At 37.3% G+C, this 13,759-nt stretch overlaps 1 protein-coding gene across 4 annotated transcripts in view; it reads left to right on the forward strand.

Moving 5' to 3' along the window:
* Window positions 1–13,759, forward strand: part of NUBPL (NUBP iron-sulfur cluster assembly factor, mitochondrial) — a 91,741-nt gene that overhangs the window by 58,729 nt on the left and 19,253 nt on the right. For all 4 annotated transcript variants that reach the window (XM_075712762.1, XM_075712763.1, XM_075712765.1 and 1 more), the window contains one exon: window positions 11,997–12,082. In XM_075712762.1, coding sequence (XP_075568877.1) covers window positions 11,997–12,082 — 86 coding nt within the window. The remainder of the gene's footprint in view (window positions 1–11,996; window positions 12,083–13,759) is intronic.

Genomic DNA, 13,759 nt, shown 5'->3' on the forward strand with positions numbered 1-13,759 from the left:
CACTCAAATGAAGCCACTGAATATTAAATCTGCAAAACTATTTCACTTGCATGTAGAACTCTTACCAGGCTGCCTGATAAGTTTAACAAATTAGGAATTGTATACCTCTAAAAGTTCCTAGGATAGGACAGGATAAAAGACTTAGCTAAAGGTATAGGTAGAAAGATTGGTGTGCATTATAGACATGCCCACATATAAAAGCACTAGAGCTAGTGGATTTTGGGGCATACGCCCTGGTCTCACAGCAAAACCATCACCACTGTTACAGCGCAGTGAGGTCTACAGGAATGAAAGGAGCCCTTGAACGCTCAAGCAGCACCATGTATCTTTTCCTTAACACAGTCGTGTCTCAGCTGCAGCCATACATGATAACCACCGTTACCCATATATCTATAAGCCAAAATTTTGACAAATATTTAAATTCAGTGTTAATACCGCGTGGTGGTATCTCATAATCTCCCATGCTGTCAACTTCAGAAAAACTTAAATCTTTTGGCATATAAAACTCAAATGTTAGAGAACATGCTGACTCAGCCGTAATGCTATTTCCCCAAAATTGCTAATAACCGTGGGAGGTTCTCTCTGCTGTCTATGATTGTGTTGAGTGGTGGAAGGGAGCAGATCAACAGAATCCTGATGAAGGATTTAATGAATTTTTCCCATAAGAAGTAGAAGAGGAGGCTTCTAGTGCCTTAATTTATCTGTGACCTGGAACATATGATGAGAAGCAAACTGTGATTTGTACCCATTTTCTTAAATACGGTGCTTAGTAGGTTGCATGTGTAAGTAGCAAAGCAGGAGGGCCTTTTACTCCCAGGGTTTTAAGCAATAAGGTGAAGTATGACAGTGGTATGGAAGTTTTTGGTAAAGTAGAATTTCACATTAAATCTTGTACGTAAGGGCAGTAAAATTATGAAATTAAAGAGGTGTGGCTTTATCTTTGTGGATTATGGGGTTTTTTAAAGTGTGGTGGGTATAGATAATTGCTGTTCACTACAGTGCACCTGAATGTCCGAATTTAACATAGAAAAGGTCATTAGACTCTTGATCTTCAAGAGATTTTTTTATGCCCTTTTCCCACAGAACTCTACAGTCTTCAGAAGTGTGAGTGGTTGTGGTGCTAGTGCACTGGGTCCTATGGGACAGAGAGGTGATGGAGGAAAGCATTCCTCCATCCTATATTTTTTCTAAGTTTTGCTGAGGTCTGTTTTTGGAAGGTCACAAGATCTTTCTAACTGATTCAACACATCAGTAAATGGAAACCTTAATTTCATTTTTTTCATAATACTTACATCTTCTTAGAATGTAATAGATGGTAACAAAAGCAAAACAAGTTAAAAAAGCTGGATTTTCTTGCTAAGGACAACAATGTCCTCATTCTTGTGTGGGTGTAACAAAGTGAAGAATTAAGAGTCAATAATTTTTATTCAGTATTTTAATTAGTTTTCCATATGACTGTCAGAAACCTGTGGTTCTCATACCTGTTGAATCAGGTTTTGAGGCAAGTCAAAGTAGACAAGATGTTGATTCAAAAAAAAGGAAAACAGGTTTAAAATAACAACAAGCAATGCAGATTTTCTTGATATGCCATAAAAGGGCATAAATTCTTACCCATGTCTCTCTTCACTATGGCTTTCTGGCATCTTTTTTCTGTTTGTTTGTTTGGTACAAGTATGGGCATTTACGAATTCCTGACTGAAGACAGCATTTCGATTTGAATTCTGAAATGGCTTCACATTGTTACCACAGTTGCTCCGTTCAGCTTATTAAGTCATCAATCCTAACTTCATAAAATTAGGAGAGCAAGCATCACTTTCCATTTGTCTTTCCCATTATTTGGTTTTGTTGAGCATGTTGAGGTTGACTCTTGCAGTTTAAAAAAATAAGTGTATTGTGCTTTTGATGAAGACAAGCGCAGCAGACAAGGAGTGATAAGATTTGTAATTCCCTATGTTCTTACTGGCTCAATGAATTTTAGTGGTTTATAAAGAATTTCCTCTGTTGTGTATTGTAGGTACTTTTCATTCTCATTGGAAGGGCTTCTTTTTGTGTATTACAGCTTGAACTGCACTTTCTTTTTTCGCTCATTACTTGGTTTCTGTCTGTTTGACAGTCCACAGCCTTGTTTAGCATGCTTTTATTTTCTTCAGCCTTGTTCCTTTCAAGGGTACGGAAGATAGTGTTACAAATCTTGATGATGATGTCTTCGGAGCAGTCTACAGAATTCTGCTGTTTTTGTGGGCTCCATCTTCATTTGCAATTCATTTTTTCTAAGCTGTGTGTTCTCTTTTTATTTTTTTACAGAAGGTGTTTGGTAGCATGCCATTCTGCTCCCTCACCAGTTTTCTTGTTCTTTCTTTATCCTTTGAGGATGCCTTGGACAGTCATGGTATTAGTGGCATAATTTCTCTCTTTTTCCTCAGAGACAGCATGTATCTCTTAGTTAAGTACATTTAGAAGTGCATTATCTAGTTTGCATGAAAGTTGTGCTTTGATTTGCATGCATGCGTATGTGAGATACAGTATTTGCATTACGGTGTCTTCATTATTTATCTCTGGCTTCCTAGGGATAGACTGTAGAAAATTTTTATTCTGTCTCAATAAATTTGTACAACCTGCAGACATATTTTTGCCAGCCAGTTACAGATTTTTCTTGTGAGTGTGAGAAAGAGCACTGCTAAAGATGTTTTGTTTGGGGTGGGTTTGCCCAGATGAGGCATGAAAAACTGTAGCATTGCAACATCTGAGAATAAGAGAGGGACTGATAGGGTGTGTGAAATGCTATTGGGTTTTCATTTTAGAAGACTTTTTTTTATCCTGCATCATAGGTACCATAATTATCTTGAGTCAAAAAGAGATTAGAGCAATAGCTAATGGGTAGAAGCAACACAACAAAATACATCTTATAATTCTGGTTGTCATTTAAGAGAATATCAGCCTCACACAACTTCAGCTGGAGTGACAGTTTTGTATGGGTACTTCTCCTTCTTTAAAAGAAGATAAAAAAGGAAACTACAGTGACTTTCGTTTTTTTATTTTATTATTCTTAGTCACCTTACAAGGAGATGCATCTTATTTACATATTATTCTTTAATAATCCATAACTTTTCTCATTTTGCAATCATTCTTCAACAACTAGTACAAGAGAAATTATATGATAGCTTGAAGATGTGTCGTATATTTGTCCTGGTTTCAGCTGGGATAGAGTTAATTTTCTTCCTAGTAACTGGTATAGTGCTGTGTTTTGGATTTAATATGAGAATAATGTTGATAACACACTGATGTTTTAGTTGTTGCTAAGCAATGTTTATACTAGTCAAGGACTTTTCAGCTTCCCATGCTCTGCCAGGTGCACAAGAAGCTGGGAGGGGGCACAGCCAGAATAGTTGATCCAAACTGACCAGAGGGCTATTCCATACCATATGGCATCATGCTCAGTATTTAAATGGGGGGGAGTTGGCTGGGGGGCAGCGATCGCTGCTTGGGGGGTACGCTGGGCATTGGTCAGCGGGTAATTGCATTGCGCATCACTTGTTTTGTATATTCTTTTATCATTATTATTACTTTCTCTTTCTCTGCTGTCCTATTAAATTGCCTTTATATCAACCCGTGTGGTTTACTTTTTTTTTGTTTGTTTGTTTGTTTTTGTTATTCTCTCCCCCATCCCACTGCAGGGGAGGAGGGTGAGTGAGCAGCTGTGTGGTGCTTAGTTGCTGACTGGGGTTAAACCATGACAATATTTCTGTGTTACCACGACATCTTCCTTCAGATGCAAGTCTGCTTTCCAAATAGAAATCCAGGGTTAGTCTGGAGAAAAGGGCTTTGTTTATGGTCTGTTGTTACTTAATTTGTATTTAGTTCTTCTACTTTACTTGTAGTTTGTTCTTCTGTTTCGTCTTTCGCATGAGATGTCCAGAAGTGGGTTCTTTATCATGTATTGAACATGCATGCTTTGGAAAGTTTGAAGTGTCCTTACATGTTTTCCAGCTTTTAAAACATAGAGGGTTTCAGATGACATGATGATGTTTGATATTAAGATATAGCGTAAACTAACGACATTGTGAAGAATAAGGCTTGTGATTCTTTTGCGTTACCTAGTTGCTAAATTGAGAAATCTAAGTGTGTGTGTATTTCTTCCATTATTTAGGTAAAGGAGCCATAAATCCAATTGATAAGTAATACCAGAGATGGAGGATTAGCCTCCCTAAACACTGGGAGAGAAGTTTATCATTCTCTCATTTTAGAGTGCAGAGGCTGCATGGGCAGCAACAAGGGCTCAAGAGGGAGCCACATGGCCCTGCTGGCACAAGTGTTTCTTCCTCGTGGAAAAGCTGCATTGTGGGGGCTGACCGTTAAATAAATTAGGCTGTCTACTGCCCTTTCTTTATTAATGTTAAAGTGAAGTCTGTGTTAGTGAAGTGCAACAGCTTGACAGTGCTAGAGACTGACACTCTGTCTCAATTGACAGAACCGACTCCAGGTTAATACTGGAATTGTTTCATTTGCTAAATGTTAATCATATTGCTCTTTTCTTTGGATATTGAAATGCCATGGCAGGGAAGACCATTAGAAATAGACACCTGTACAGTGAGAAGCAGACTGAGGCAACCAAATAATTTCACATCTTACTGAACAATCTTTTAATAATTACAGTAGTGAGCATTGGACTGAACTGTGTTTATACAGGAGACCTAAAGGTAAAAGGCTTTGTGTTTTATTTCAGTGCTCTTAATTTTCCCACCTTTTGGAAGTAACATATTTTTGTTGTTTTTCCAGACAAAGCATGTATTGTTATAATCTTATAATAATATGCTCTAAAAAGGCTGTTAATAAGAATCAGAAAAGACAATTAGTCAAGATAAGTGAAGTGAAAGCAATGTGAATGCTGTTTTATGTTTTCCTGAAGTTCTATAAAAGCAGAAGTATTGCCATTGCTAGTCATACAGGGAGTGATATTTGTCACCTTTTAGACTTAAAATCAACATAGTACAGTGTTTCTACCATCTTTTTATTGCCTTACCCTGTAAATGGTGTAATTTATCCTAATGATTGCGTCTTTCAGCAACATGTAGATCTTAATTATCTCCTGAATGCCTTTTGCAGGCAAGGCTAAAATATTTACCAAAGGAGTTTTTGTTACATCAAATACGAATTGTCAAAGAATTGTAATTAATAAGGTTTCTTTTGATGGCAGCGTTTTGATAGATAGGTTAAAATAAAACCAAAAAGCTTATTTCTGTCTTTACGTTAAAAGTCTTATTTCTATTCAAATATGTACACTGAAGAAGAAGGAGTGGAGGGATGCCACCAACTTGAAGACACTTGGCATTTTTAAATTCTAAATGAAATGTGACATACCAAACTGGTGAACCACACTATTTAATCATATTTATGCCAGTGTCACACAGACCAGGGTGTAGCCTTGTACTCAGCTGTTTTATAGCAGTGTGTGGGACTTAAGAGAACCAGATCCTGCCTCAACATACAATAATGTACAAGAACAGGAAGTTCCAGGTGATGAGTAGACTGTCTGTTCAGAAATTAGCATTAAAAACAGCAAAAAAGAGAATTTCAAATCAGATTTTTAAGAAGAAAACACTGTTGATGTTTTAAAAAATTATGCATGAATTAGTGTGAAAAAGAATTGTGATTTGTGAGGTAAAGGTGTCTTTTTAAATTAACCGAAATTGCAAGCTGAGTAGGTATGGTGCTGTTCTCTTGTCTTTTCTGAAGAGAAATGATCAAAAAAACTCCAGTGCCGCAGTACAAGTTGCGCATAGCATACAGTTTAAGATTAGAGGTGTATCTGTATTCTGTCATTGCTGTTTGTGTGTCTGTTTGCCCCTTGTTGAATATCTCTTACTTTGATGCAAATCACAGTTGAAAGGCATCTGATCTTCTTTCCTTTTAGTTTAACAATAATATACAATGTTTTTCTCCGTTTCTGAGCTTGCTTTCTTCTTTTATGGAAGAGGTACATCATTAGGTTTTACAGCAAATTTTTGAAGGTATTTTAAGGAAGCCATCTGGGTAATAGTAAATTTTACTTGATCTATTTTTCAATGGCAAATATTTTTAATATCAGATTTTTATGTAGATTTACTCTTTCTTTCATGCTGTATTTTGATATTTTAAATAACTGCAGGAAAGGCAAGGCACATAGGTTTAGGATAGATTGAAAAACAAAAAAAAAACTTAGTCACACCAGTGGGGATTTTAAAATAGTTCTTTGTGTTCATCCAAATATAATTTGTATGCTGAAATGGTTTGCTTCTGTTGCCAGAAGAAACGTAGTTGACAAATGCAAATTATCATCAGGGTTATCTTAGCTTTGGACACTCCTGGTACTTCATTATGAAGTGCCAGACCCAGTAGACTCTGAAAACTTAATTTAGAGACCAAAATACACTATGAGTTTACACATTAATGCCTCACACTCGATCAATATAAATTTCAATTTAACTCTTGGTTTATGGAGATTGATTTAACACACATTTCCTGTCCAAGCTGAAGCGATAGTCTATTCAGTGCAAGTTCTTTAAATTTTATCATTCCTGAAAAATAGTTTCCTAGTATTGGGTAAAAAAGCTGTGAAGTGTGGAGGCTTTGAAAACTGAGGTTCTCTGAGGTCTGGCAACAGTGGCTAAGTGTATGTTAAGTACTAGATTAGCAGAAATTGCCTTGGTTTTTTTTAGACTGGTTATTCTGAATAGAAGGAATAAACGAGCATAGTGTTCAGCTGGCAATTGCAAAAGATGAGAGAAACCCATATGAATAATGGTACTGCATTCTCTCCTCTAGCTGTTTCTTCTGAAAAAATAAATGTTTAAATCTGCCCCTTACCACCCCCACCTCTGGGGAAAAAAGTGAAAAACAGAGTGGGTTTTGGAGGTGATTGAAGTAGTCTTGGTGTTGTCTTTTTTGTGGAGTAGGATCATGCTTTTACCTAGTTCTCCTCTTTGGATTAGGACCTCTCATTAAAAAAACACAACATATTCATTTGTCAAAAGAGACTATTTGGACTTTGCTCTTGCCTAGTACAATGCTCATTATAATCTGGACATGATTGACAAATGCCCTTGAAAGCAGGAGGGGGAATGGAGTAGAGCAGAAAAATGCTAATTCAGATAGCTGAGGAAAAGTAGAAAGTGGCAGAGTGTCTGTGAGGGAGTAGCTTTTTATTTTATGCCTATACTTTGCAAATAGTGCTTGTTCACAGATGTTACTACAAATGTTTTCAGTGTTTCCACTTTGCTAAACAAATACCGCATTGTAAATTGCATTAGTGTGAAATATGTATTCAGTTTGCCATGACAAACATGTTACACAGCGAGAGTTGTCTTTCCATATCTTTCTCCATGTGATCTAGCATGAAATGGATGTTATAATACTTACTGATCAGTTAGATGAAGGCAGTTTAGTTTCAAGGTGACAGCTTTATCCAGCTTGTGATATTCCTCTGCTCAGTGGCTTCACTGACAGTTCCTCTTGCCAGCAGGAAGAAGCTTGCTCTAAGATTTATGTTCCCTTTTCATGTGGGCAAGGCGGTAGTGCCCCAGTCTCTAATTACCTGCTAGTTCTTGGGCAGAAGAGGATGTGTGGCTGTTGGAAACACACTATTTGAGCAGTTGTTCAAAGACTCCTCCAAGAAAGAAGGTAGCGAGCAGGCTGGAGGTGTGACACAGCCAGGATCTAGCCTTTGGGACAGTTCTGAGCTATGTTATGAGTCTCAAGTAACGATCCCGTAAGGGAAAATCACACTACTGATTCTTTAAAGTTGTTAGTTGTAATGAGGTGTCACACACAAAAGCTAAAGGAACTTCTTTATGAGGTTTATCCAAGGAGATGGACTTTTTTTTTTTTAATGTTAATGTATCTATAATCATCGCCAGCTGAAATTCCAGTGAAGACAGAAGACTTGGTTCTTGCAAGACCTTGTTCTGCATCTGCGAGTGCAAACTGTATCTGTAATTGCAGGCACCTTTTACCTATGAAGTAACAAGAAATTTAACAGGTCAGAAGGACTCTGAAGAGGTCCACAGTAGAGAAGATTCAAATTCACCAGGCTGTTTATAACTTGAAAGTCTCACCTAGAAGTTTGAAATTGATGCAGTGAAAAAGGTAGCAAAAGCTACAAAAAGTGCATGAGTGCTGTGGCCAGATCAGGCCATCCACAGCTGCATGGAGGTCTGAATGTGGTTCCTTGCAAGAGTGTTCAATGCCTGGCAGTCAGCAGATGCAATTATTAGAAAAATGCAGTATATCTTTCTGTGTCTTTATCCTCCAACAGACAAACTCTATTTGTCAGTCTTTTGGGTCAGTTACACTTCACTCCATAGCTTTTGGGGTGGCATTATTTGCGAAGTTGATAAGACTCAGGGTGATGTAAGACACAGTCTAATACTCGTGTGTGGAGGGGTCCTTCTTCATCTGTCTGGATGAGATACACATAGCCTTGTTCTGAAGTCTGCCTTTGAAGATGCTGGAGGGAAAAAAGAATACGTTGGAGAGATCCTTTTCGTCCTAAGGTAGACCTTCTAAACTGCTGCTTATCAGCTGCTTTTTAGACTTGCCTGTTTTTTGCTTGGGTATGAATTGACTATAGCTAAGGCTTGGAGAGATTCCACCTTATGCCTTGTAACCCAGAGCATCTAACGCAAACCTTAATGATGCAGTGAATATAGGTGATATTTTCTATACACAGAAATTATAGGCTGTTTCAGCGCTTGTAATTTCCTGAACACCAGTCTACCAGAAGGGTGAGTACTAATGTGCTGTATAGGCGTACCTTTCTTTTACTGAGGATTAAGTGCCTGGGGTTAAAAAAGAAAGGCAAACATCAGTGTTACAGGCTACTGTTAGTTCTGTCTGTCTATATTATGGATGCTAAGGATTAAAAATACGGTTATCATAGTTTTTACTAATGCAACATGCATCAGCTTTTTGTTGACTGAAATACGGTGAAGTTACAAAAATAAATGGAATGTATGAATAAGTAGATATGTCAGTTAAACCTAAATGTGCTCAACTTAGATATCCTTAGTATGCTCAAGGCACAGAAATTATTCTTCTGCACACAACTGCAAACATAGAATTTGTAGTATGCTTTAATGTGCAGTGTGATAGCATTATAGTTTCTGCAACTTCTCTGTTCAATTTGTCAGTGTTAGTTTGCCTCATTCAGAGGCAATTGTGTAAATATTGCACGTATTTCTTCAAGAGACATGGTGTGTGCATGAATTCAGTCATATTGCATTACTTTATTGATCAAAATAACTCCTTACTGTTTGATACTCCTGTTAACTGTGTAGGGCCAAGATAGCAAAGAAAGTGTGGGCTGTGTTCTTTCTTGCTCATCATTTGAATCACTTTCTGAATTAAACACATGCAAACTTATTCAGGGAGGGGAGCGCTGTGAAAAGTCTCGTTTGCCATATTTGGTTGCTAGTGAGGGAAAGAATGCTGCTAATAATTTGAATTCTTGAACTTCAGGTTGGGTTTGCTGGACTAGCAGTTGTACCAAAGAAAGAGAAAAGATACTTATTTTAAAGGGTGTTGGTATAATTCAGTACAAGCTGGCTGTGAATAAATTTTCTCTGCAACCCAGCTCAGAGTGAAAAGGGAAATAGGAGAGACACATCTATTACACCCCCAGTAGCAGCTTCTTCAGCATGGCTTTCATTCTGTGGAAGAAGCCATGCAAGTTGTCCATGAGCATAATTTTAACTCATGTATTTCAGAAGCCAGTGTTTTTCATACAGGGAGCTGGTGTCTGCAGCAGCCTAAACTCTTCAATGTGCCATTGGGTGTTTTTGGTGTTCTAGCTTTTTCCCTTTGGGTGAGGTTCTCTAGCAACAGAACTTGTTAGTCAAAAATATCCTCGGATAAGCTGCTTGTGGTTCTAGAGGATGTTTTCATTGTGCATAGCCTCTGTCCTTCATGCCATGCCAATTACTGGATTGTTAAAAAAATTAATAATGGACCATAAAATGTAGACTTCGGTTTTGTTGGCTGCATATTAGCTTCTACCTGAAGATCCAGGAAATGCTGAGCCAGCATCTTCAGAGAAGAGTGTGAACAAAAGTGTGAAGAAAGTAACATGAGTGTATACATCTAAGACACAAATTTCTAACTTTGTCTGAAAGGAAAGCAGTAATAAGCATTTTGTCAAAGTATTGAAAGATCTTTATTTTACAAATGTGCAGAAAACTCAAGGACATTGAGTCTAAATTACTTCTTTCTGGACTGTGCTTTTAGGGAAGGGTGCATTCATTTTGTGAAATTAGCCCCACGTTTCAATGTCGGCTGTAAAGCATAACCCTAGACTTCAGTGAAACACGAGCTAAGGTGACATGGATGTAACTAGAAAGGTTTCCACCTTATTCTTTGCGATGCCATTGGAAAGAGATCGGCTCGGGAAAAACAGCAAATTATTTGGATGCCAGAGTTTTAGCAAACAATAGGGAAATTGCATTTGCTTAGTACATTACATATGCCGTTCAGTTTTTGGACTTGTGTCTGATATTATGTAAGGCAGAGACTGGCAGCTTTTCAGGAGCGAGGTGCCAGATTGTATTTTTCTTTCACAAATTAGAGGTTAAGAACACTGGTTGAAAACATTCAAACGTGCTGTCAGGCGGTGTTTGGAAGCGGCTGGCTGTCACGCAGGCTAGATGCCACCCGGCAGCCGGCGTGGGGCCGTTGTGAGGGGCAGGGCTCCCGGAGCCAGAGCTCAGGAGTGCCAGAGCCAGGACTGCGCTCGGGATGCCAAGGCTCCCGGTGCTCCAGCCCGTGCCAGCGATGCCAGCGTTGCGTGCCTCTGGAAATCTACCCACCTCTTCCTTTGCCGTGTACGCCAAGGGTTGGGAACTGCAGGCCCAGTAGGGAACTCTGTCCCATGCATCTAAAATTGTCTGTTGCAATTGCTATTAGCGTGAAGTTTGGCATAAATTCCTTGTGCGAGGTTGGCTTAATGTTGCTCCGCAGAGATGTTTTTATAACAGATGCTTTGGAGACTGGATGGTCACTGTGAAACCAGAGTTAATCAGTTGACCAGTAATGCTCTCTTTTACATTGCATTTTTCTAAAATAGGGACGAGGATGAGCAGATTCTTGATGCAAGCTTTGAAGAAATAGTATTTGAAACCCCTGAGCATATGCAAAAACATGCTCTTTGTGAAGTGATGTGGAATATAGTGTCTATATTGGTTTTTCAGGCTGTATTAATCAAGAAGTAATATAGGGTAGTATAGGATAGTAACCTGTAGGCTTACTTTAGAATCTAACCTTTGACAAAGAGCTCTAGCTGTTTTATATGTTTAATAACTCTTGGGAATACTAATTATCAGGTAACCTGGAGCTGTGTCTGAACAGTGAGCAATACTATACTTTTTTCAAACCTAGTGCAAGTGTGCATGAGTTAGCCTCTTATTTTGTGGTATCTTTCATACAAATGCACTGGTGTTGCGTCTAGTGTAACATGTTTCAAGATTGTGCCTGTCAACACTTGTATCAGAAAATGTAGCAGGTTCAGAAAGCAACAGTCTGATTACAGGCAGCTGCCTCTTGATTTTAGGACAAGGCTTATTGTTAAGTCAAAAGCTTTCAAATGTAATTATGGCGTGGGACAGTTACTGTGTAGATATTCCCAGAGTACCACCTCTGCAACCTGTCAGCATGTGGACCGTGTTGTCTTCTATCCATGGTCATATCATAGCTACATCAGTTTTCTCATTTAGAAAATATAAATGGTTTCTATATAGAAAAAACTTACGATGAAAATAGTCTAAATTATTTCTATTGCTCCATATCATATCTCAGTGATTTTGGTCATTGCATAATAAAAAAACTAGCGTAATTTTCTTCCTTAAATTAAAAAAAAAGCATATAAATGTGTGACTACTTTGAATTTAGTAGCATGTACTAAATAGTCAAAATATTTAACAGTATAATTAATAATATACATTTTAATGGTATTTCATGTTTTCTTTTCCCAGGAGCTGTGATCATCTCCACTCCGCAAGACGTGGCTTTATTGGATGCACGCAAAGGAGCTGAAATGTTTAGAAAAGTCCATGTACCTGTAAGACTCTACATTAAAAATGCCAGTAGATTGTTTTTCCAAAATGTAAAAAAAATTCTGTATACTGCAATAGGTGAACAAACCATTCAGGAATCACTTGAATTTCATAAATTCTTCTTAAAAAAAAAAAAAAAAAAAGGATTAGAATCAGTCTTATATCTGTATCAGGCACTTGCTTTAACAGAAAGGAAAGAATTTCCTCAGGCCGAGGTCATAATAGTACTTGATTTCTTTTAAGTTAGTCTGTGTAATCACCTGGAATGGATCAGACTGCTAAACAGAGTATCTTATAAAGTAACGTGTGCTTTCCAATTGTACTGTCTTACTATATCCTCATTATGTGTCCTCTTCATCACTGTCTGTGTTGGAGCTTAAAATCTAAAATTTCTTGAAATGTGGAAAAATCATATATTTGTACATTTTAAGAAGGAAATGAAAGGTTTTGGGGAGATAAACACGTACTTCATAGTCACTTTGCCATTTGAAGGGCTCTGTGACTGTCACGCCAAGTAGAAGGCTGTCTATATCACTTTGTTTTTTCATGACATTTCTAGCTTACTTGGTAGCTTGCTTGTTTGGGAAAGGCAAAATTTAAAAATATCCACAGTATTCATATGGATTGGGAGAAATTATTAAACAGGGTGATATCTTTGACTCGGTATTTTCTATGTGTGCTACAAGTTGCTAAGTAACTGAATGTTATACTCTAGAGTATGTTCATGAAGAGATTAATTTTTCATTTGAAATGTGCAGTTGATGAGCAGATACAAACTGAAATGCTTCCTTATCTTAAACAGTAAAGAAAAAAAGCCATTTACTATACTTGAAAAAAGATGTTTTCTTGCTTACTTGTGTGAAGGTCACTTCTACTCTTTATTAAGAAAGGAAATTTCTTTCATAGCTGGTGCTTTGTTAATTTAAAAAATGCAACAGAAACGTTGAAGTGACTGCTTTCCCTTTTTGTTTTAACTTACAGAATAGCTTAACAAAAGAAATACATTGATAAATTCCTTATTGTTAACTATTCCTTAAACATACTTGCACCAAAATGAAAGTATAGTACCATTTATCATTTGCTACTAGAAGAAAAACAAATATATATAACAGAAGAATAACATATGGAATGTTTTATTTTGATTTTATGTTTGGGTTTACTAGAACTATGCAAAATTATCTTCTTCAAATAAAATTATGTTCAAGTTAGTACTTTGCTGAATTTTCCTATTGATTTAATGAGAAATTATCAAGATTGCTTTCTAAGTCTGTTTTGTTCAATGTTCTTTGAAGGAAATGGCCTCTAAGATCATGCATTCTAGGATAGGCCTGGCTGCTATTAATTTGACTAGTGGTAGATAAGATATTAACTATGATCTATTTTGATTTGTTGGAAGTTTCAGATCTTTCTGAATCAAATGAAAAGTCACAGCAAAGCTGTTGCACCAGATACTGAGTTTGAATGCACTTAAACCAGTCATCAGGTCTTACCTTTTTCATGATGCTGCTTCATTTTGTTCTAACCTCTGATGTACATCAGTACAGATGTGTCATTTACTTCAGTGCTAACACAGCTCCTGCCTATGTATTACATTTCTAAGTGTCGATTAAATCTGAGAATCTAAAGAAAGTTTAGTTACGTAATTTTTGATGCACAACTTCAAACCTGAGGTTTACATCAAA

Source organism: Pelecanus crispus, chromosome 6 (assembly GCF_030463565.1).
Source record: "Pelecanus crispus isolate bPelCri1 chromosome 6, bPelCri1.pri, whole genome shotgun sequence".
Classification (NCBI taxonomy): Eukaryota; Metazoa; Chordata; class Aves; order Pelecaniformes; family Pelecanidae; genus Pelecanus; species Pelecanus crispus.